General features: G+C 42.2%; 1 protein-coding gene across 8 annotated transcripts in view; it reads right to left on the bottom strand.

The window, feature by feature from the left end:
* Positions 1–25,577, bottom strand: part of exoc2 (exocyst complex component 2) — a 100,888-nt gene extending 75,311 nt beyond the window's left edge. For 2 of the 8 annotated variants that reach the window (XR_016496338.1, XM_090236136.1), the window contains exons 1-7: positions 25,440–25,570; positions 15,524–15,602; positions 10,006–10,167; positions 4,677–4,853; positions 4,277–4,403; positions 1,310–1,423; positions 303–427 (exon numbers count right to left, since the gene is read on the bottom strand). Coding sequence is in view for 5 of the 8 variants with exons in the window: in XM_090236136.1 (XP_090092262.1) it covers positions 303–427; positions 1,310–1,423; positions 4,277–4,403; positions 4,677–4,853; positions 10,006–10,123 (661 nt within the window). In the remaining 3 variants the exon portion in view is untranslated. Of the gene's footprint in view, positions 1–302; positions 428–1,309; positions 1,424–4,276; positions 4,404–4,676; positions 4,854–10,005; positions 11,102–15,519; positions 15,603–25,439 lie in introns of all 8 variants that reach the window. The other 6 variants (XR_016496336.1, XM_021604507.3, XM_021604508.3 and 3 more) reach the window with 6 other exon arrangements.
* Positions 25,578–26,149: the final 572 nt, after the last annotated feature.

The following is a 26,149-nucleotide window of genomic DNA, read 5'->3' as shown; positions in this document are numbered from 1 at the left end:
AAAATGATCTACTGTCGCTATCGACGCGTTACTGTAGAAGTGTTCTATGTCTGTAAAGGATATTAGTCAAACACACACTGCAATAGACCAGAGCCTCACAAACTCTTACTTGCATCATGAGAGACAAGTACCGTCAACCCTGAAACATGTTTACATTCATTGTCTTTATACGGTTATCATCTACCTGTGTAATAGCACACATATAATGTATATACCACACACTCTCTGTGTAGTATTGATGTACAGTGTAAAAAACACATACTCTGTGTATAGTCTGTGTGTAACGTGTACTGTATCTTTACCTGCGAGGGCGTCCTGTGCCTCAAAGAAAGTGCTGAGGCCTCCCTTCACGTAGGCCAGACTGCCCTCGTTCTTCCTAGTGGCCTGCTTCTTCAGGTTACTGGCTGCCATACGCAACTGGTCAAAACTGAGAGGGGGAGGGAGGGAAAGAGAGAGCGAGATGAGAAAGAAAAGTGGGATGTGAAAGTTAAAAACTCTGTTTACTTCCAAGTGTGACACCATCCCATCAGTCAGAGGAGTGTGTGTGTGCGTACGATTTTCTATGTGTAACGCACACAAGTGAGTCCGCACAAGCATGCGTGTGTGTACTTTGGGAGTGAATGTAAGTTTCCTCTGGAGGAAGAAACACAGGCCCTGTCAACCCAAAACAGCCCAACCCAGTGGAGTCTGCAGCCCTGCAGTTGCTGGCCAGGAGCAGACAGGATCCATCCGCTAGACTGGGGGGTTAGATGGAGGGGAACCATGATGGATGACAGGGAGGAAACCAGGAGAGACTAATAATAACCTGACAGACATGCTGACAAACACTGTCCTAGTATGACAGAGACCAGGGGTCAGAAGTCAACAAGAGAAAGGACAATTCCTCCACATGTCCAAAGTTTTCTTGTGCCAAGTCAGGGGTCAGGGATCAACAGGGATTGGAGCTAGATTGTATTTATTTACAGACTAGCTCTGTTTCTGGGTCAGTGGATTGATTGGATGGACTGAGAACCACGTAAAAAAATTAAAAATAAAAATGTTTTTATTGTAAACTGTATTGAGGCCTTTGTTAAATGCATTTGAAATAAATTGTGATTTGATGATAAAGACAACATTCAAAAGTGTTGTGCCAAGTCACTGCATTACTTCCAACAGTGTTTCTGACTGATCGCTTGGCTAGAGGGCTGACGTTCATCAACATATTAGTTGGGATGGTGCGCTGGCTGGTACAGGAGAAATATACTTGTGATTGGCTGTGTGTCTGACTCAGAGGTCGTAGAAAATAGATAGGTGGGTCGGCCTGACCTACCTGGTGACAGAGTGGTTCTCGATTAGGTACCAGGTGGCTGAGAAGTTCTCGCTGGTGAAATCCCCACTCACCCCTGGGAACATGGCCTCCAGATCTTTCAGAGGGACCTTACCCCTGGGGGAGAAAACGGATTACTAAGAAACCCTGTGAAATTTCTGTTTTATATCTTCTATGTACGGTCATGCTGTGGTCCTGTACGGTCATGCTGTGGTCCTGTACGGTCATGCTGTGGTCCTGTACGGTCATGCTGTGGTCCTGTACGGTCATGCTGTGGTCCTGTACGGTCATGCTGTGGTCCTGTACGGTCATGCTGTGGTCCTGTACGGTCATGCTGTGGTCCTGTTTGGGTCAGTTGGTAGAGTGATTGTGGGTTGGATTTCTCTTGATCACCCATACGGATAATGTATTCAGGCACATTTGGTTAAAAGCAAACATAGTATTATAGATTATACTGCTTAGCCCATTTCTCTCTTTGACAATGAAGTTGAAAATTGAACACAATCTACACAAACAACACATAATAGGTAATGCTTACAACTGTACATAGTTTCACAAATAAGAAATAACATATCCATGACATTGTACAAAATAACAAGAATGTCCTTCTTATAATGTAATGAGGTGAAAGGTGAGTTGGGGTGTTTGTATAAAGTCATCCAGCAGGGGTCAGTGTGAGGCCAGGCTGTGCCCAAGGAGGGAGGCCCGGGCGTGGGAAGAGCAGTGTGTGACGCCTGGGTGCCCCTTGAGGACCTAGAGCTCATTAGGAAGGTTTGATCTGTGGTAATGACCCGTGGGCTACACAAACTAAACCCTAACCCCCCCCCCCATCCAGCCTCCACTGTAATGTACTGGAGCCCACTGAGCCTTCAGGGAGTGATTACACACACACGCATGCATGCACACACACAAACATCATAGAGCAGAATTATCTCAGAAAAGATGTAACGATGGGTTGTCATGGGAAAGAAGTGGGAGAGAGAGAGGGTTTGATCACCATAGAACTCACCACACTTTCCATTCAAAGTACCCATGCTCTGCTAACGACCTTGTAACTTTGTTGCTCAGTTGGTAAGAGTGTGGCGTGAACAACAAAGTTTACAGATTGAATTTGCAAAGATCAAGTGAACATACTAAAAACGGATGCACTGTAGGTCACTTTACAAAGCTTCTACAAAGTGGCATATTCAATTTACACATGTATCTCGAAAGAGACAGAGACAGAGAGAGAGTCAGGAAGCAAAAGAGAGAGAAACAACTTTCTCATTCCGTTAAGTTATTCCCTCATCTCCATACCTGGCACGTTATCAAAGCCTGCTCTCACATGTTACGGATCCGCTGCTTTGCTCTACAGACAGGAAGCACATACGTATACGCTGAGAGAAACTTTGCTCTTACTATTCATGCAGTTCAGTAGGCGAACTCAAAACAAGCAGTTACAGTTGGGACATTATTACTGGAGCATTGCGGCACGGACGAGGTTTGTTACTCTGTAGCGTGTGGACCAAAATAAAAAGGAACAGGTTGATGATGACATCCCCAGGAAGTGTTTTGCAGACCGACAAGATGACTTCCTGTCTGACCTCTCGGCAATAATAACCAGCCAGTGACATCACCACCAGACAAACTTGTTCAAACTGGTTCAAGACCTCGTAATGATAATCATGGGTTGAAAGTTATTGAATTACTAAACGATTCACTAAAAGGTTGTCCGACTCCGTCCACTCCACTTCTCCTGGTCAACTGTGTCTGGTTGAACAGCTAGCCACTGTCTCTTCAATAAACAGCATTGGCTACATTCATTCATGTGATGTGATGTGTGTGTGTGTGTGTGTGTGTGTGTGTGTGTGTGAACTGTGCAGTGTGTGTGTGTACTGTGCAGTGTGTGTGTGTCCATTTTAATGGACGAGTGTCTTTACTAGATATTCTCCCATCTTTTTGCATACTTTTTAGCCAGCAGCTCTGAAAGTAGCATCCATGAGCCAAAAGCGATCCACAAAAATGGCTTACTACGTTACGTCATTGATCGCTCTCTACTGTGTGTACGTCTTGCTAACAGTCACTAAAATGGCGAAGGGCTGAAGCTCATTGGCTGAAACTCGAATTGCTAGGGGGCTGGCCCAAGTGGGGGGAAATGGCGCCGCACAGCTTCCAGAAAGCAGTTGCTTTCAAACTAGGGATTTCATAGCTAATTAAGGTAAGAGAGCAACTTTGCTCAAAGATTATGCATGTGTGAACTACACATAGACACATCCAGCCCAAATTGGGAGGTTTAAAAAAACAAACTTACTAGTCGCCAAAGTACCAGAGAAAGTCTTTAATGTGGCTAATAACATGAAGAGAAGAAACCGTGGTTTCTCAGTTCGGGATAACTCGTTCTATGGGTTGCAGCCTTCCAGTAGGCCCAGGAAAGTGACCCTGGACATGGAGGGTTTGCGGCTCAGTCAGGGGCTAACCTCCCTGGCCACGAGTGGTCACTTGGCCCCTGCCCCCTCTAAACCAAACAAACACCAGAGGGCCTAGAGCACAGACATACCAGAACTATATAAACTCAACTATACATTACAGGCTGTGCTTTCTCTGCCAGGCGCGTGGGAGGCTGAGACCACACCACACGCCTCCTATGACCATGTGTGGTGGGCTGCACTCTTTCTTTTCAACTATTTCCTTTCTTCTTTTCTTCTCTCTCCTTTAAACACAATGATTTTGTCTCCAGTGCATTGTTCAGCGGTTAAATCCAGTTGAGCCATTGCTGTGTTGGCATAACATTTCAAACACCTCCACATGGGGATCCTTTGTTTCTGTTTACAGACCTAAATCATGACTCAAAGACTAGAACCTGTGTGTTTATGTATGTGTGTGTGGTGTGTGTGTAGTGTGTGCATGCATGCGTGTCTTGTGTGTGTGTAGCATGCGCGTGTGTGTGTGTGTGTGTAGTGTGCGTGCGTGCGTGTGTGTGTATGTCCCTACTTGTCTACGTCGATGCCCAATGGATTGCTGGGGCGTAGGGAGAGGGGAGAGATGCCCTTGTTGCGGTCGGTTCTCATGTCGTAATAGTTCATCTCATCCACCCACACAGCAGACTGGTCCAGGATACCTAGAGCACAGACACACATCATCACTGAGGGACCGCCAAGATCACACACACACAAAATAATAGTACCTGACAGAGCTACTATACAGTTTGTACAGCAACACAGGACAAAACAGTATGAGTATCCATACTGTAGTTCCCCGCTGCCTCTGCTTGGTAATACCGAGGAAGATTGTCTGTACTTGTGCCACTGAGTAGTCATTCTAGAGTTCCTCTGATGATTGACAGAGAGACTTGTATTAGAACTGGAGTGCTTACAGACAGCAGCCATCTTACCGATCTTCTCAGCCTTGAGCAGCTTGAAGGAGACGGTGGAGGTGCCGTGTCCTCCTGACTTGGTGCTGACGATGATCTCTCCCTTATCGTCTTTGGCTGGGCCCACATGACACACTATCTTACTGGCTGACATCCACTCAGCCGTCAGCAGGCAGTTGTGACCACAGATGAAGAGACCTTAGAGAGAGAGAAATATATAGGCACGCTTACAGCAACAGGACAAGTAATAACACAGAGACACATTGAGAGAAGAGGCATGACACAAACAGCAGTTTAATAAACCTGTCATTAGGGGGTCAAAGTTCAGCCCAGGGTCCAGTCAGTCCTGTGTAGCCCTGGCAAGTCTGCCACAGCTTCATCATTCTCTCCACACTGAGAGTGCTGTCACTTCACTGTTAAGTGGCTCATTACAGATCTATTTACTCTACTTCTACACTTTCTATTTTATTTATCTTTCTATCTGACCCTTCTCATGGAGTAAAGAGAAGTTTAGAGAGAAAGAAAGTGATCGAGAGAAAAGAAAGAGAGTGACTAAAAAGAGAGAAAGTGAAACCCATTTGATTTATCTGACCAAATGGAACTGAACAGAGAGCTACAGATGACTGCACTTAAACATCATAAAATCCTGTGAGAGATGATCAACAAATAACCACTGAAACAAACTGTAAATAATAAAACAGTAACAAAGGACATTTCCTGCCTTTGTTCTGTACTGGTTGTTTTGTTTGAATATACAGTAGATGCACTAACTAACACACACCTGTTGCTATCCAACATCTAATAGGCTAATTTCAGGCTCCAGGGATATTAGTGGTCAGAAATGCACTACATGACCAAAAGTTTGTCCAACATCTCATTCCAAAATCACGGGCATTAACATGGAGTTGGTCCCCCCTTTGCTGCTATAACAGCCTCCACTCTTCTGAGGTTTTCCACTAGATGTTGGAACATTGCTGCAGGGATTTGATTTAATTCAGCCACAATAGTATTAGCGAGGTCGGGCACTGTTGTTGGGCGATTAGGCCTGGCTTCGCAGTCGGCGTTCGAATTCATCCAAAAGGTGTTCGATGGGGTTGAGGTCAGGGCTCTGTGCAGGCCAGTCAAGTTCTTCCACACCGATTTTGACAAACCATTTCTGTATTAAGGACCTCACTTTGTGCACAGGAGCAACATGCTGAAACAGGCCTTCCCCAAACTGTTGCCACAACTTTGGAAGCACAGAGTCACGGTAAGATATCCCTTCACTGGAACTAAACAGCCTAGCCCGAACTACGAAGAACAGCCCCAGACCATTATTCCTTCTCCACAAAACTTTACAGTTTGCACTATGCATTGGGGCAGGTAGCGTTCTCCTGGCATCCGGCAAACCCAGATTCGTCCGTCAGACCGCCAGATGATGAAGCGTGATTCATCACTCCAGAGAACGTGTTTCCACTGCTTCCACTGAGTCCAAACTTTACAGCACACCAGCCGATGCTTGGCATTGCGCATGGTGAACTTAGGCTTGTCTGGAGCTGCTCATCCATGGAAACCCATTTCATGAATCTCCCGACAAACAGTTCTGCTGACGTTGCTTCCAGAGGCAGTTTGGAACTCAGCAGTGAGTGTTGCAACCGAGGACAGACGATTTGTATGCGCTTCAGTGGCGGTCCCCTTCTGTGAGCTTGTGTAGCCTACCACTTTGCGGCTGAGCCGTTGTTGCTCCTAGACATTTTCACTTCACAATAACAGCACTTACGATCCACTAATTTGAAGGGGTGTCCACATACTTTTGTATATAATACTGAAATTCTAGGGAAATGAGTGGTGGCATTTTGACAATGCCACAAATTCAGGGCATTTACATAAAAATAAATGTAGACTATCCACAGAGTTTAATTTTAAGCAACAGATGTTCCACAACCCACTGGCTCCAGGTCATCTATAAGTCTAGGTATAGCTCTGCCTTATCTCAGTTCACTGGTCACGATAACAACACCCACCCGTAGCACACGTTCCAGCAGGCATATCTCACTGATCATCCCCAAAGCCAACACCTCATTTGGCCGCCTTTCCTTCCAGTTCTCTGCTGCCAGTGACTGGAACGAATTGCAAAAAATCGCTGAAGTTGGAGACATTCATTTCCCTCACCAACTTTAAACATCAACTACCTGAGCAGCTAACTGATCATACATGATCAGTAGATATAGATGTACATAGTCCATCTGTAAATAGCCCACCCAATCTACCAACCTCATCCCCATACAGTTTTTATTTTATTTACTTTTCTGCTCTTTTGCACACCAGTATCTGTACTTGCACATCATCTGCTCATTTATCACTCCAGTGTCAATCTGCTAAATTGTAATTATTCGCTCCTATGGCCTATTTATTGCCTACTTCCTCATGCCTTTTGCACACACTGTATGTCGACTTTCTTTTTTCTACTGTGTCATTGACTTGTTTATTGTGTTATTGGCTTGTTTATTGTTTACTCCATGTGTAACTGTGTTGTTGTCTGTGTCACACTGCTTTGCTTTATCTTGGCCAGGTCGCAGTTGCAAATGAGAACTTGTTCTCAACTAGCCTACCTGGTTAAATAAAGGTAAAATAAAAATAATTAAATAAAAACAATAAGGCATTTTGAAATAGCAGCTAAAGGAATTGTGGAAGTACAAGTTATTTTCTTTACATTAGCACAACTTAAATTTGCCAAAAATGTGAAATGTCAAACCCCAAAATATATATGCAGTACCAGTCATACCAAAAATGTTTGGACACACCTACTCATTCAAGGGTGTTTCTTTATTTTTACTATTTTCTACATTGTAGAATGATAGTGAAGACATCAAAACTATGAAATAACACATATGGAATCATGTAGCAACCCAAAAAGTTATAATATATTTGAGATTCTTCAAAGTAGCACTCTTTGCCTTGATGACAGTTTTACACGCTTGGCATTTTCTCAACCAGCTTCACCTGGAATGCTTTTCCAACAGTCTTGAAGGAGTTCCCACATATTCTGAGCACTGCTTTTCCTTCACTCTGCAATCCAACCCATCCAAAACCATCTCAATTGGGTTGAGGTTGGGTGATTGTGGAGGCCAGGTCAACTGATTCAGCACTCCATCACTCTTCTTCTTGATCAAATAGCCCTTACACAGCCTGGAGGTGTGTTTTGGATCATTTTCCTGTTGAAAAACAAATTATAGTCCCACTAAACGCACACCAGATGAGATGGCGTATCGCTGCAGAATGCTGTGGTAGCCATGCTGGTTAAGTGTGCCTTGAATTCTAAATAAATCACTGAGTGTCACCAGCAAAGCACCCCCACACCATCACACCTCCTCCTCCATGCTTCACGGTGGGAACCACACATGCGGAGATCATCCGTTCACCTACTCTGCGTCTCATGGCGGTTGTAACCAAAAATAAAAAAATGGTACTCATCAGACCAAAGGACAGATTTCCACCGGTCTAATGTCCATTGCTCGTGTTTCTTGGCCCAAGCAAGTCTCTTCTTCTCATTGGTGTCTTTAGTAGTGGTTAATTTGCAGCAATTTGACCATGAAGGCCTGATTCACACAGTCTCCTCTGAACAGTTGATGTTAAAATGTGTCTGTTGCATTTATTTAAACTGCCATTTCTGAGGCTGGTAACTGTTTTGAACTTATCCTCTGCAGCAGAGGTAACTCTGGGTCTTCCTTTCCTCTAGCGGTCCTCATGAGAGCCAGTTTCATCATAGCGCTTGATGGTTTTTGTGACTGAACTTGAAGAAAAGTTCAAAGTTCTTGAAATGTTCCACATTAAGACCATGAAGGTCAGTCAAAGTAAGAATGGACTGTCATTTCTCTTTGCTTATTGGAGCTGTTCTTGCCATAATTAGGACTTGGTATTTTACCAAATAGGGCTATTTTCTGTATACCACCCCTACCTTGTCACAACACAAATGATTGGCTCAAACAAATTAAGGAAAGACATTCCACAAATGAACTTTTAGCAAGGCACACCTGTTAATGGAAATGCATTCCAGGTGACTGCCTCATGAAGCTGGTTGAGAGAATGCCAAGAGTGTACAAAGCTGTCATCAAGGCAAAGGGTGGCTACTTTGAAGATTCTCAAATATCAAATATATTTGGATTTGTTTAACACTTTTTTGGGTGTTTGACATCTTCACTATTATTCTTGAATATAGAATATAGTAAAATAAAGAAAAAGCCTTGAATTAGTAGGTGTGTCCAAACTTTTGACTGATACTGTATATATTTAAAACAAAACAATTATTGTAATTCTGTAAAAACAATTAACCCATAATTCTAAATAATTGAATAACTTTGGTCAATTACATTTTGATCAAATTGAATAAAAACAGTATATACAGTATTTAGTTAGAGTATCTAATGTATATTTTTTTGTGGTAACAAAATCTCCTTTTTAACAATAAATCATCATAACTAATATCCCTACATATTGACTACCATATTAATAAAAGACTCCCATCAATGCTATAATAATCTTTACATTTTAAATTCAACATTTTGACAAATACATCTTTACCACAAAGGTTAGAAAATATTATTTTAGGTCTAAATTCAATTAACACGTACCAAAAACCTAAAATAACATATTATTCAGACATAATTTGTTTCAGCATTTAAATCACATCTTTTAAATGTAGGCCTAAAATGATTGTTTGATTATGTTCTAATTCCTTTACATACAGTCTTATTTTTAAACAAAATGAATATGGGTTAAAATTCATCATCTTGGCCGGGTATAAAAGATTGTGAATTAGGCAGAGGTTTCACTCAGTTGAAAGAAACGAAAAGTAATTTAATCTAGAATCATAAAAAAGTATTTTCCCCTTCAAAAAGTAATGAAAACCTTTCATTTGATAAACAGCAACAAACACTGTGTAATGTAAGCAGAGCCTGACCACGGCTGACTAAGGTCCAGTGTGTTCTGTGGTAGACTGTAGGCTATCCAGGCTCTGGGTAAATTAATAAAAGTCACTCAGTCTGACTCTGATGAAGGGTCATAACGGCATGAACCCTACCTCACAGACTGGGAAGAGCCAGAGAATACCACACTCTCTCTCATACACAAACACACAATTATCGACAATGCCAGTGAAAACACTTGCATAAAATTATTCAGTTTAGTGCGTATCAAAAACAACCGCAGCAATGAATTACATTGCAGAAAGGTGGGCAATCTATTAAAAAAAAAATGGAAGTGAATTGACTGTCAGAAGTCGAATGCAAAATAACAAGTGTGTGTGTGTACATTCGTGCCTGTGCGTGTGTAAGTTTGTGCTTGCATGTGAATGTGTGTATCATACTCGTACCAACGAGGTCTGCGGGGCCAGTACCCAGGTTCTCTCCTCGGATGGTGACCTTGGTCCATGAAGTGCCCTCGTTGGGTGAGATGCCCGTCACCAGGGGGGGCTGGTGGGCACGAGACATGGTGGTGGTCACGTGTGTGCAGGAACACAAAGTCAGTCAGTAACCTGTGAACACGGCAGGGGAGAGGGAAAGACAGAAGGACACGTAACACGGATATTAGTCTAATACAGAAACCAAGAGACATAAAAACAGCTGTAATGTGTACAGCACAGCTATAGGCTCATGTGTTATTATTTATAAGCATGTATGAACCTTTATAATGTTTTATTATGCAGACTAGAATATCTTATAAGGCTTATATTTAAAAGAGTTTCACAGTGAAGGCTACAATGTCTACAAACACAGGAGGACATGAGGGTGCTGGTAGGAGCTCTGACCGGACTAAGAGAGAGAGAAAGGGGGGGAGGAAAGGAGGAATGTAAACCTCAGAGAGCAGGATAAATAAAGCTGCTCTCCCTCATCGATTCCACATAGCCTAACCTACACAACGTGTGTGTTTGTGTAAGAGACCGAATAGCTAGCCCTACCCTAATATATCTAGAGGGTGCATGTGTGTGTGTAGGCCATGTAACCGCAGTGGAGGCTCCTCAGAGGACGAAGGGGAGGACCATCCTCCTCAGTGAATTTGAATAATTTAGTTAATCATTTTTAGATAAAACTTTACTGAACAAAAATATAAAACGCAACAATTTCAATGATTTTACCGAGTTACAGTTCATATAAGGACATCAGTCAACTGAAATAAATTCAATAGTTCCAAATCTATGGATTTCACATGACTGTGCAGGAACGCAGCCTGGGAGGGCATAGGCCCACCCACTTGGGAGCCAGCTCCACATTCTGTGGAGCCAGGCCCAGCCAATGAGTTTTTCCCCACAAAAGGGCTTTATTACAGACAGAAATATTCCTCAGTTTAATCAGCTGTCTGGATGGCTGGTCTCATATGATCCTGCAGGTGAAGAAGCTGGATGTGGAGGTTCTGGGCTGCTGTAACACATGGTCTGCGGTTGAAGCCAGTTGGACGTACTGCCAAATCATCTAAAATGACATTGGAAGTGGCTTATGGTAGAGAAATGAACATTCAATTCTCTGACAACTGCTCTGGTGGACATTCCTGCAGTCAGCATGCCAATTGCACACTCCCTCAAATCTTGAGCCATCTGTGGCATTGTGTTACGTGACAAAGCTGCACATTTTATAGAGGCCTTTTATTGTCCCCAGCACAAGGAGCACCTGTGTAATGATCATGCTGTTTAATCAGCTTCTTGATATTCCATACCTGTCAGGTGGATGGATTACCTTGGTAAAGAATAAATATTCATAACAAGGATGTGCACAAAATGTGAGAGAAATGAGCTCTTAGTGCCTATGGATCTTTTAATTCAGTTCATGAAACATTGGACCAACACTTTACATGATGCGTTTACATTTTTATTCAGTATATTCACGTCACAAAATAATTGATTAAAACACAATATTTTGCAATGAAGGTCTACAGTACCCTCAACAGCACTCTGTAGGGTAGCACCATGGTGTAGCCGGAGGACAGATAGAGGAAGACGGAAACGGAAACTGAGTACATTCTTCAATACAAAACCTAGGAGGCTCATGGTTCTCACTCTCTTACACAGTAATTATGATAACTTCCGGAAGGACGTCCTCCAACGTATCAAAGCTCTTGCAGCATGATCTGACATGTTTTCCACCCAATCGAAAGATCAAATAATTAATCTTGTACTGAAAGAATAAGCTACAGCTAGCTAGCACTGCAGTGCATAACATCTGGTGAGTAGTTGAACAATTAACAAATTAATTTATTCAAAACTGAAGACGCGGGAAAGAGGCAGAGACAGCTAGCTATATTTCAGTGTCTTTTTTTCACTTTCATTTACTTAGCTAGTGAACGCAGCTAGTTAGTTTAGCCTACTCAAACACCCGGCTCAAACAGAGAGGGATGCTATGGCTATCCAACACTGAACTCTTCCAAGGTTTTATTAATTGATTGCCTTCGGTGCCCACCAGTGTAACTGCTAAACATGGTTAAGCATGTTACTGCTCTGCAATTCACAGTGAGTGCATAGGGGAGAGTGGGGCTGAATGTAACACCGGTCAATTGTAGGGTAACTTGGGGTAGAACGCAACTCTACCTCAAAATCATTTTTTGGAAGTGACTTAGAAATGGTAATGAGACAGATAATATTTTTTGTTGATCAAGAGTAGTGGCAACCAGAGAAAGTGTTGGGGGGAAAACTTGTGACATGAAGTGGTTTCTGTGAGAAGTACAGGCTGGGTGCGTGTTACCCCGGGTGGAAAGTCACCCTAAGTTACACCAACAGGTAGGCCTACATTATAATCACTGTGCAAGTTTTTGGGGACATAAAATGTATCAATAGGATAATATCTAGTTAAAATATCACATTTGGGATCTGGCTAATGATTAGCCCAATTGGGTCAATGCTCCAGCCTATGTATTTGCACTTTGCTGCATCAGTTGGGCAACAGGTTATAATGTTTATTGCTAATAGCTTACCTGTTCATATGGACCATGCATAGGCTATATGCATAGCCCAATATGTTAAAATAATTTAAACAAATCATTTTATCAATGCAAATCATTTTATCAATGTGCTATTGGGCTCATTTCTGGAGTTGGAAATTTTTGATAAACTCAACAAGTAAGACGAAGTTTACAAAAAATACATGTAAAAAATGTTTTTAAAAAACACTCCTTCAAAATTATTCAGCACATTCACAAAAGCACACATCCAACCACTCCAGTGGCACCTAGCTAGCTACACACACTCCAGAGTGGCACCTAGCTAGCTACACACACACACACACACACACACACTCTCTCTCTCCAGAGTGGCACCTAGCTAGCTACACACACAGAATGATAGAACAGCAGTTCTACTAGGCTATAATCTGAGTTCACACACACACTACAGGGTGGCACCTAGCTAACTACACACACAGAATGATAGAACAGCAGTTCTACTAGGCTGTAATCTGAGTTCACACACACACACTACAGAGATGGCGGTCTGATAACTCAAAGGGGATGTAGGACTAACTCATGCAGCCTAATCTAACCTCCGCTGCAGTGTGCTTGTCAGAGGTTATCTAGGGGCAGGGGATCTGACATGGAGAAGATAAGAGGCTAACAGGCCTTAAACAAGCGCCTCGTCTGTCGTTCATCAAGCCCATATCTTTAGAAGGGGAGTTTGAATGGAGGGGGCAGTGGGGAATATAGGGGTTAGTCTGTCTTCTTCTGCACAAAATGTCTACAACTGTTGTGTTTCCTCAACAGGAGTGTTTCTATCCACATCTTGTGTACACACACACACAGGCTAGGAAGAATGACAGCTCTGCTCGGTTGCATGCGAGGGGCCCGAGCAGGCGCTGTGTGGTCTCTGTGTATGTGAGAGAGTGTGTGGAGGGATCTGTGCTGCAGAGTGGAGGGGTCTGGGCAGTGTGTGTGTGTGTGGTCTGGCTGTGTGGTCTCTGGCTCGGGCCTGGGGAGAGCATGCTGACGGCTGGGATGAGAAAAGAGCACTGTGTTTACTTTACTCTGGGGGCCATGCATGGACACGGGAACAGTGCCCAGACCCCTCCACTCTGTAACACACACACACACAGACAGAGCACATAGGCTCTTGCACGAGCCACACGTCACAAGCTAGTGGAACAACCCTGTCAGTGACAATTGAGGCATAGATGTTACATTTTGAATAAACATTTTATGTAGGACTACGTCCTTTATATTGACCAAGCTCTTAGATATGACAGGAGCAGAAACAAAACTAAGCTGTATCAAAACTAACTACAGAATAGGAATGCCTATTCAGGTTTCACTAGGTTATTGTTCATTGCCATGAGTCATACTGTTACTGAAAAAATGTGAAGAAAAAAAAAAAACAGGTAAGCTAAGCAACAGTATTTGCATGACTGCACTGCAGATTGTATTACAGCAGTGTGTGTTTATTAGTTCTACAAAAATCCTCTAGGGGGCACTAAAGGACCCTCTTTGGAAAGCCTACAATAAACCACCTGAAAATCAAGTAGGCTAGAGACTGCACACAGTACATTAATAACAATTAAAGTCATATAAAAAGGCAGTTAAGGACTGCTCTCTCTGCCGGTCGGGACTATATCTTGTGGAAGGATGAAATAGTATGAATAAATTTATCAAAATAAAGTTAATGAAAATATGTAAATCAATATTTGAATATGTTGGTAAAACATCCGTAATGTGGCCAATGAGTAGGAAGATGTTTGATAATTAAGTGATAATCAACACCCGTGCCCAATATCCTCCAAACACCAGCTGCTAGGGTAACATCTTCCTACTCATTGACCACATTACGGATCCAGAAGCATTGTCTCGCTATACATTGACATTGTTTACATTTAAGTCATATAGCAGATGCTCTAATCCACATAGAAAGATTTTTTACCTAGTCGGCTCAGGGTTTAGAACCAGCAACCATTCAGTTACTGGCCCAATGCTCTTAACCGCTAGGCTACCTGCCGCCCTAGGCAACACCTCCCAGTCTACGTCTCGCTCTCTCTCCCTCAGTGCCGTTGTTCTAAATGGGCTAAAATGGCAGGTTTGTTTTACTTGGAAAGGGACTTATGAACAGAGTGACTGCCCCTCTATTTGGTAGCTCTGTCACACTAGATCCTACTAGGTCTTGATAAGCAACAGAAACAGAGCTAACAAGCCCAGGGAGAAAGGAGCTCTCTGGTTAGGGAAGACTGCATGTAGCCCAAGTAATGTCCCAAATGGCACCATATTCCTAATAGAGTGTACTACTATTGACCAGATGGTAGTGCACTAGCCTATAGTGAGTTGGGTGCCATTTGGGTGCCATTTGGGTGCCATTTGTGACACAACCGTTGTATGGTCTGAATATGAGAAATAGCTTTTTTCATAGGAAGTATTTTATACGGTATATTTATATTTAAGAACAGATGAAAACCATATAGGACTATGCCCTAGGACATTTGCACACTTCAAATAATATACCCCACACCTACACACGATCCCAGGACACTGTTCTGTTTTAGAAAGACGCTAAGGAGAGCAAATAAGTGTATTGTGATATATATATATTTAACACAACCTAGGATGCGTGCACTAAGAAACCCACACACAAGCCAGCATTTAAGCACACACAGCATGCCCACACACACACTTCCCAGGCAGTGTGAGTGTTGATCATCTGTCTGTCATATGGTCCCCCCTCTGAGAGTTTGTCTGGGTTTTAGGGGTTTGGCTGATTTTCCCCTGCTGTTTAGGTTAATGAACTGGACAGGAGGAAAGGTTCTGAGGAGAGCAGAGGGCCGAGAGGGGGATAGCAGCAGCTTGACAGGGGGGTGATTTCACTTACTGCTCCCAAACGTAGACCTTAAGTGGTTTATTTAAGTCATCTTTTTACTAAACTTTGACTTACTTACTACTTCCAGCATGCGTCCCTTTCATCCCTCCTCATCTCGCTCTACTGCTACAGAAGGACTGAGTCACTGTGAGAAGAACCTGGGGGGTAGAGAGGGTGGTCAGAGAGATGTCCCCTTGGTTGTCAGGGGTGATATCCCTACTGGAGACAGCAATGGGCTGAGTTTACAAACTGAGCTTGTTAAGGAAATCCTGATGTTAGCTCATGTTACACACAACTGGCCTGCCTATTCTGAATTAGACAGATAGTATGTAGTGTAGTGGTCCACTTCGCTCTGATCTGAGCTCTATGTATTGTACGGTTTCTCATATCCCCAAGTAGGAGTGATTGACAGGTGAGAGGGGGTTAGGTGTATGTTCTGTGTGATGGTCTGGACTAGGGGCACAAAGGAACCCTTTCAGACATCTCCGTCTGCCCCCCACACCGCCATGCCTGCCCACCACACCGTCACCCCTGCCTGCCTCCCCATCAGCGCTGCTACCACTAAGCCTCCCCAGTACCCCATACTAACACTCTCCTCAGCCCCCCAACATTACACAAACACCAGATTCCATCAAAGATTCCCCTCAGTCTGAATGCACAGAGCTGGCCAAACATCCTGGCCCTGGTATGACCGGCTCTGATCTCTGATCTGACAGGCCAGCGATTTAAGAAACCATTCCTCACTCAAAACTCACACCAGAACTCATACAGATTGCTTTGAACTGGCCCTCAGTGGCAGACTGGCAGGGGACAGATAGAACACTGCCAAGTATTTCACAGACAGCATCAGTTAGGCTACACTCTCTCTGATGTGTGCATTAAAGAAAAAGTAATGGGATAAAATAAGTTTCAGAAGACAACAAGGCTCATACATAGGCTAGTTTTATTTTGAATCAAATGTTACATTTTGATAAGGCAGGAATCGATTACAAATAGACAACTTCAAAATCAGCACTATTGTGTAAAACATACAACCAAATAATCTGACTCGTAATATGTTGTCATTGCAGTGCCTTTTATGTTTTTGGGCAGACAGACATTTTTTGTTATCGAATCTGTTGGCCAGTCAAGCCTTCCACAATGAGTCAGCACTTCTCAGCCAATCCCAACACAGGACAGTAAGAGGGTCCCGGAGAGGACTTAGACCAGAGCCATCAGGCGTCTGGGTTTGGCTCTCTCCATCCCCTCTGTCTCCTCTCCCGTTTGTTATCCTTTGGCTGGCTCTGTTTGTTGGTCTGAAATGATATTTTTAAGATCTAACTTAAGCATAGGCACCAATTTCTCCTCTCAGAATCCTGGATAAATAAACAGAACAGTGATATGTGGGCGTATGAATGCAGGCTGATGTTTGTAGAGGGTTTAAGATGTGGAGACAGAAAGCTACATAATGAGATGCTATGGGGAGACAGGGTTTAAACCTTGGTAATGCCGTGTCATAAGTACAGTAACTTTGTTTACATACAAAAACATGGATCATCACGATGAGCGTGAGAAAAAAAATTCCTCACAGTCAACCACAGACTAGACCTATTAAACTGGACAATACCAAAACAGCTCCTTTAGCCTAAATTGCAAACAAACAGTGAATTGAGTGGTTCCTTCTGCTAGTGTATCATGTTATTAAAGGGTTATTACAGGGTGGTTACAGAGTTGTACCATGGCATTGATAAACACTGTTTCTGATTGGCTTGAAGGGCATTCTAGAGTATGCATTATTTCCCGATAATGCACGGTAAATCGGCACGGTAGAATTCAATGGCTATAGTTCATTCTTACATGTTTTGTTTGAGCTGCTTTTGAAAGCAAAAGTCGAATTGAAAACATTATTGAGATCGTTGAATTTGATTTTTATAATAGCAAGCTAGGACTGCAAGTCTTTCTGTTTGGTTACCACAGCAACTACTGTAGCTGTAGTCAACTTGCTAGCTACTTGAACACATTTCTACCGGCAAATGAACACATTCTAGTGGAAAATGTGTTAAATTATAGCCATGGTATAAAAGGGATAATCAACTCGAGGTTCTATAAGTTCTCTAGAAAATAATGCAACTCCGTGAAAGGTCATTCCCACTCCGCTTGTACGTGTCCTGGAACACACCTTCCAAGTCGTTCATTATTATCATTAAGTTTGCCGATGAGTGGTAGGCCTGATCATCGACAATGTCGAGACAGCCTATAGGGAGGAGGTCAGAGACCTGGCCGTGTGGTGCCAGGACAACAACCTCTCCCTTAACGTGATCAAAACAAAGGAGATGATTGTGGACTACAGGAAAAAAAGAGGACCGAGCATGCCTCCATTCTCATCGACGGGGCTGCAGTGGAGCAGGTTGAGAGTGTCAAGTTCCTTGGTGTCCACATCCCCAACAAACTACCATAGTCCAAACACACCAAGACAGTCGTGAAGAGGGCACAACAAAACCTATTCCCTCTCAGGAAACTGAAAAGATTTAGCATGGGTCCTCAGATCCTCAAAAGGTTCTACAGCTGCACCATCGAGAGCATCCTGACTGGTTGCATCACTGACTGGTATGGCAACTGCTCGGCCTCCAACCGCAAGGCACTACAGAGGGTAGGGCGAACGGCCCAGTGCATCACTGGGGCTAAGCTCTCTGCCATCCAGGACATCTATACCAGGCAGTGTCAGTGGAAGGTCCTAAAAATTGTTAAAGACTCCAGCCACCCTAGTCATAGACTGTTCTCTGTGCTACCGCACGCAAGCGGTACCGGAGCGCCAAGTCTAGGCCCAAGAGGCTTCTACCCCCAAGCCATAAGACTCCTGAACACCGAATCAAATGGCTACTAGAGGTCAACCGATTAATTAGAATGGCCGATTAATTAGAATGGCCGATTAATTAGAATGGCCGATTTTACAATCGGTAATCTGCATTTTTGAACATCGATTATGGCAGATTACATTGCACTCCACGAGGAGACTGCGTGGCAGGCTAACTACCTGATGCGCGAGTGTAGCAAGAAGCCAAGGTAAGTTGCTAGCTAGCATTAAATGTATCTTCTAAAAAACAATCTTAACATAATCACTAGTTAACTACACATGGTTGATGATACTACTAGTTTATCTACCTTGTCCTGCGTTGCATATAATCGATGCGGTGCCTGTTAATTTATCATCGAATCACAGGCTACTTCACCAAACGGGTGATGATTTAACAAGTGCATTCGCAAAAAAACAGTCGTTGCACCAATGTGTACCTAACCATAAACATCAATGCCTTTCTTAAAATCAATACACAAGTATATTTTTTAAACCTGCATATTTAGTTAATATTACCTGCTAACATGAATTACTTCTAACTAGGGAAATTGTGTCACTTCTCTTGCGTGCAAGCAGAGTCAGGTTATATGCAGCAGTTTGGGCCGCCTGGCTCGTTGCGATCTGTGTGAAGACCATTTCTTCCTAACAAAGACCGTAATTAATTTGCCAGAATTGTACATAATTATGACATAACATTGAATGATGTACAATGTAACAGCAATATTTAGACTTAGGGATGCCACCCGTTAGATAAAATACGGAACAGTTCCGTATTTCACTGAAAGAATAAACGTTTTGTTTTTGAAATGATAGTTTCCGGATTTGACCATATTAATAACCTAAGGCTCGTATTTCTGTGTGTTATTATATCATAATTAAGTATATGATTTGATATTTGATAGAGCAGTCTGACTGAGCGGTGGTAGGCAGCAGAAGGCTCGTAAGCATTCATTCAAACAGCACTTTCCTGCATTTGCCAGCAGCTCTTCGCTGTGCTTCAAGCATTGCGCTGTTTATGACTTCAAGCCTATCAACTCCCGAGATTAGACTGGCAAAACTATAGTGCCTATAAGAACATCCAATAGTCAAAGGTATATGAAATACAAATGGTATAGAGAGAAATAGTCCTATAATTCCTATAACTACAACGTAAACCTTCTTACGTGGGAATATTGAAGACTCACGTTAAAAGGAACCACCAGCTTTCATATGTTCTCATGTTCTGAGCAAGGAACTTAAACGTTAGCTTTTTTACATGGCAAATATTACACTTTCACTTTCTTCTCCAACACTTTGTATTGCGTTATTTAAACCAAATTGAACATGTTTCATTATTTATTTGTGACTAAATTGATTTAATTGATGTATTATATTAAGTTCAAATAAAAGTGTCCATTCAGTGTTGTTGTAATTGTCATTATTACAAATATATATATAAAAATCGGACGATCGGTATCGGCTTTTTTTGGTCATCCAATAATCGGTATCAGCGTTTATAAATCATAAATCGGTCGACCTCTAATGGCTACCCAGACTATTTGCATTGCTGCCCCCCCTCTACCCACATGTACATATTACCTCAACTAACCGGTGCCCCCGCACATTGACTCTGTACCGGTACCCCCCTGCATATAGTCTCGCTATTGTTATTTTACTGCTGCTCTTTAAATACTTGTTACTTTTATTTCTTATTCATTTATTTTTTTTTAACTGCATTGTTGGTTAGGGGCTCATAAGTAAGCATTTCACTGTAAGGTCTACTACACCTATTGTATTCGGCACATGTGACTAATACAATTTGATTCAATTATTTTCCATAGAACGCATAGCCCCTCGTTATTATCCCTTATTACTGTGTTATTACTGTTTTAGAGGTTTTTAAAGGGTTATTACTGTGTTATCACCCATCCCTCTCCCAGAATCCAGTGTGGTCTGTCCTGGACTACCCTGTAGTCTGACTGGGTCTGGGAACTGACCCAGGACTGTGAAAACCAATGGCCAACAAACAAGTCTGTCAGCAGGGGGGACTGAAAGAGGGGAAAGAGTGGCTACCAGCCAGGTGGGGAAGAGGGGGAGAAAAGGAATGACAGAGGTGAGACAGAAGTGCCACTGACTCCAAAAACATAACCCTTCACTCACACTCAGCGTAACTACTCAAAAAGACTGTATGAGAGGGGCTGGCCAGCAGGTGGGGGGGAGTGGAGAGAGAGGAGGGACATCAGGGGTGAGAGAGAAGTGCCACTCCAAAAACATTGCCCCCATCAACCCTCCCACCCCTGCTGTAACCGCTCTGCTTCAACCACCCCTGGCTTAATCCTAAAGCAGCAACCACTGCTGAGAAAATGCCACAAAAATATAACCCGCTGTCGAGCATTCCACCAAAACAAACAAACAGGGGCCGTCCGGCCCACCCAACATTTCCAATTAGAGCCCTGTGAGGGGGCAGGAAACGTCCCTGTGTTCTCCCCAGGGAGCAGGGTGGGGGTCAAGGGTGAGGTACGGGGGTCCTAAAGGCTCCAACCACAGAGAGACAGAGACAGCTTAGCACTGATTTCCTGTGACATGCTATGTGTCAACTAGGGATGCACGATATATCGGTGAATCGGCCGATATTAGCTACAAATGACAACATCGGTATCGGCCCGATGTCAAGTTTAACGGCGATGTTAAAAACCAATGTCAAAGCTACAGTGCATACCTATATCGAAGGTACAGGAAGTAATGATGCCACGTAAAATTTGGCGCTACGCGGGCAACACAGCATTCCTAACCTAGCCCACAATGTCTGCTGTGTGGATCGAGCAGTCAACAAGTCGAGCAGTCATTTGAAAGAGTACAAACATTTCAGCCGTTCTCTGTCATAGGTGATGTTGGCTTTCGCAGACTGGTCGAGCACTGGTACACACTACCAAGTGCGCTATTTTTCCAGATGTTACACAGTAATACCGTCACTGCTATTTGCTTCACGACATACATACTATAGAACGCCGTTTGGGTTTTTGCATGTCAAAAAAGATACAGTTGCACTGTCAAAGCTTCTACAAAAAAGTCTGCAAACAAGCAAACACCGCCCATGAATGATGTGTTTACAATATCACGTTGGTAATAAACCATACATTTGTTTGACTGCAACTTCAGGGGTAGCTAGATTTAGCTTGGTACCTAGCTAGCACCAATACAACCAGCCTGAAAACCATGACCAGTAGAAACTGCAGTCATTTTCATTATTCTTAGCAATGATTTAGGAATCCTTGTGAGTAAGTACTAGCTAGGTTGCCACGTGTTGTTCGCCTATTGAAATTGACCTTCAGTTCATGAAAATAAATAGCTATCCAGCTACTTAACCCTGTTGCCCAAAGCTAACGTTATAAGCAACCAGCTAGCTTCCTTCTGCTCGTGAAGCTCGACCGGACCGGGTTATGTGTTGTGAAGCTAGCCACAATAAGGATTAGGCACAATAGTGGAATTTGCGGTTTACCTTCAAAATAAAAGTATGACATTGACAGTGATGCAAATTAATACAAATAGTAGGATTGTGCCATAGTTTTATTTTGAAGGCTAACCGCAAAGTCCACTATTGTGGCTAATCCTCATTGTGGCTAGCTTCACATAGATGGGTCAGACCACCATTAATCAAATAAGAACTGTCTTATAAATTAGGGTTATTTTACATGATGACACCTAGCGAGATAGTGAGCTAGCTAACTATAGCAACTGAAATAGATTATGACGTTTTGCTATATTTTTGTAGAAAAACATTGTTTGCATCCATGAGCTAGCTAGCTTTTTTAATGACCAGCACTGTAGGTGCGCGAGACGACTTTACCAGCATCATAGCATATGAAATACGAGTGATAGTGTAATCAATGTGTAACAACTACATTAAATGTATGAACGCGTTAATTTATTATTTGACTTGCAGTCATAGTCAGATCCTGATTGATCAACAAGCTTATTTGACACGTCATAGTGTTGTTTGACACGCAAAGACCCAAACGGCGTTCCATAATAATCCTGGTTGAGAATGAAACGACTGAACAAATGAACAACAAAACTGCACGCAAGTAAGTGAAAGAAATAGGTTTTGATTAGGTTTTACTGGTAATGGGGACATACGTAAATGCCAACAAAGTAACTTTTTGGTCATTGTGGTGTGTGTGGGTGTAACCTTTATTTAACTAGGCAAGTCAGTTAAGAACAAATTCTTATTTACAATGAAGGCGCGGACGACGCTGGGCCAATTGTGCGCCGTCCTATGGGACTCCTAATCACAGCTGGATGTGATAAAGTCTGGATTCGAACCAGGGACTGTAGTGATGCCTCTTGCACTGAGATGCAGTGCCTTAGACCGCTGCATCCATGTGTGTGTGTTAATTATTTAACTGTACTAGAATACTTAAAAGGCCGTTAAAATCTGTATAGGTATTTTTGGCAATGAAAATATTGAATATCGGTATCAGCCAAAAATGTAATATCAGTGCATCACTAGTGTCAACCACAGAATGTTACACACACAGCGTAAAGGTTTAGAAAATATTCAGTAATTACTAAGAAAGGTTTTACATTTTGGGGGAATTTCAAAAAATCATTACAAAAATAATACATTAACTGAGAGGCCTGCACACCCACCCACACAACGCAATAATTCAGATCCTTTAACAAAGCTGAAAGGAGAACCACAAGAATACCATACCTATATTACTGTTAGTCTTCATTTTCCAGTTGATGTTAAACATACTGTATTCCTAGGTGTGATAACAGGACATGGCTTGAGTCTCATTAAGTTTGTGATACCTTAAGCTGTCGACCAGCAAGGGAAAGAGCTGCCTGTGCAGTCTCTCTCCCTCCCTCCTCTCTCCCCCCAATGCTCCAGCTGAAACAGCACATAGTGTACAACACGCAAGGACACACACACACAGCAACAAGGGTCTGTGCTTTGACCTTTCATTTCTGAGGGTGACACAGCAGAGGTAATGTTCCTCTACCAATAGAAGACCCCTCAACACTGATCCAACATGAAAAATGTGGTGCTCTGATATATTAAGGCAGCTGCTTGCCTATCTGACACACTTAGGCCTACATCATTTAGATGATATCTAAGCTTAAAATCTTACAACAAAACAAAAAAAACTTACCAGTAACTTACATAAATGTAGGCTTCTGCAAAGTCTCATTTAGATCAGAAGTCTGTTAAAGTAGTTAAAAATTGATCCAAGGAGACTAAAGACATAATTGTTATGTTAGCGCTAGGCTCTGTATGCTATAGTTTCAAAACACTGACCTTCTAGCTACCAATTATGGATGATTGAGAACACAGCAATATGCTGCTGTATCAGTGCAGAAGGATCATCTACCAAATGTCAATCACTAAAATCATGCCAATCAGGGCTGGTGGCTGTGCAGAGGCCAGGACAGTGCCTCAGAGCCTGACATGATTCGCCTGCCCTATATGATGGGGTGTAATCATGCAGTAACTGGCCATAATGAAAGACAAACAGCTCTACAGTGTGGGCTCAGCCTAACTACACTCTGATGCAAGCAAACATTTTTATAATGATAATTTCACATTCTCAACATACTTCTATTGTTGTCATTTCCATGAATAGCAAATCATACAAGTAAGCTTGGAGAACACACACACAAACAGTAACACTTCAGCTACACTACACGCGTTGCCATCAATGTGACGTTCTATCTGCTACATAGTAACCCACCAAATTCAACTTTATTTCTCATTATTTCAATTCCCAAGAACAGGCGTCAGTCATCGAGAATTAAACCTCGGCGTAAAGCAAGCAGTATAGCAGCTGTCATTAATTTCAAAGGAAGCATTCCCTCAATGGCTGGTGGCAATGCCGGGCTCCCGATGGCTTATTGAGGCCAGTCAGGGTACACATCAATAAAACAAAACAACAAGGGGAAATGGCTATTGGTTTGACAAGCCACTGTTTCCATTCTATCCTGCAGAGCTCCTCTACATCTGCCTCTGCAGAGTCAAATTTACACGTATAGCCCAAACAGTGTATATTTCATGAGATTGGCATTACATAGGCCTATGCATAAACATCAGACTGTTACCGTGGTTACCCCATGGACATTCTGTCTGAAAGAAGTCGCCCTAAAAAAGACTACAATCCAGAATGTTGAATAAAATGATATTGACACTTACTTTACCTATTGTCTGTGCTGTTGGTCCTTTTGACGGTAGGAAGTGGAGATACAATATCCACAGTAAAGTATTGTTTACCTGAGTTTTTGCGGCGCCGGTTTGTATCAATCTTTGTATTCAATCTCTTGACGCATTGCACAATATGTAAACAATAGTCGAATATAACCGAAAGTTGTGACCAAAGCACTTTCCCTCGCAATCAGCTGAAAGTACTTGTGATATTTGCCAGCTGATTGCATGCAACAACGTTTGGTCTGTAGTACGGTTAAGCTCGGGCAAGTATTTTGTCGCATGCGAATCACTTCAGAATAGTAAACACAAAACCGGAAATTCAAACCGCCGTACTGAAAGTCGGGTTAATAACACGACACGAGGACAAAAACAGCTGACGACAGGTAAAGTAAGTTAAAATTACGTTTATTCAACATTCTGACTTGTAATTGGACTGTTCGGGAATGCTGAAGCCAACATGTTAGAGCAGGGGTTCCAAAACGTTTTCACTCCCAGTAGGCAGGTAGATGAGTCAATGACCCCTTGAATGCGAAATCTGACTCTGTTTCGGGAACATACGAAACATCTCAATTTGTCGAATAGAAATTCTCGTTTTACTTGCAAAATCGACTAATGATTACATTCATATGAGCATGTCAACAGTTAAAGATGAGCAGGGTTGGTTTTTTTGACAGGTCAATTGACACGAGCTAGCTAGGGCAACTAACGTTAATAGCTAAACATTTCTCAAGTTCGTTCGCTGTCAGCCAAAATACATAGACTCTTAACAACCATCAGACAAACATACATAGTAACGTGAGACCGTATTTCAATATGAAGCTGGACACTGTTAGCGAACTATCGAGTTGTCTAACGTTAGCTAGCTGGAAATGGAAACAATCTTCTGAACTCTCTCTGAAGCGATACGAACTAAGACCATGATAAATAGTTCATATTTGTGTCACATTTAGTTAAATAAATAGATAACATAGGGTAACTTACAATTAAGTGCTGTTGAACGAAAAATCCCAGCTAACCTTTTCCGAAATCAACTTCCAGGTTGCCACTTCCTGCAACGACCAGTGACGATATCATCACGCACTCTACTTTGCATCCCCTCAGAGCATAAGCTCACAATAGCTGAGTTGAGTGAGATATATATATATATATATATATATATATATATATATTATCTATATTATTATATATTATATATATAATATATATATATATATATATATATATATATATATATATATATATATATATATATATATATATATGAACATGAAAATAATATAAACATGTTGGTTTGTGAACTGTCAACCTCTCCATCTTGCCACTAATAGCAGTGTTGGCCTGGGCCCAGTTCGCACAAACATAGCCTACTTTATTTTACCAAAAATTCTATAACCTGGAATATCTTTAAACTATTCTGTATTTATCTCTGCCATGATGTTTTATTTTGATCATAGACATAGCCCATAGTACCATTACATGACACATAAGTCATTGGACAAAGGCGTCTACTGTAAGGGGGAGTTTTGTTAAGAGCCGCGACGCTCGGTCAGAACATCAATACGCATTGCATGCGCTACGGTTTTGGAAGCATAAGGACCTTATCTAACATATCGGTTAGAAATAAAAACAAAACTGTAAATTGATACATTCTTTATAGAGTTAGTGTTTCCATGCGGCCATATTTACATGTT

Source organism: Oncorhynchus mykiss, chromosome 5 (assembly GCF_057628025.1).
Source record: "Oncorhynchus mykiss isolate SJ-2025 chromosome 5, ASM5762802v1, whole genome shotgun sequence".
NCBI classification, from domain to species: Eukaryota; Metazoa; Chordata; class Actinopteri; order Salmoniformes; family Salmonidae; genus Oncorhynchus; species Oncorhynchus mykiss.
The sequence above is the reverse complement of the archived record's forward strand: the minus strand, read 5'-3'. Positions and strand labels throughout refer to the sequence as shown.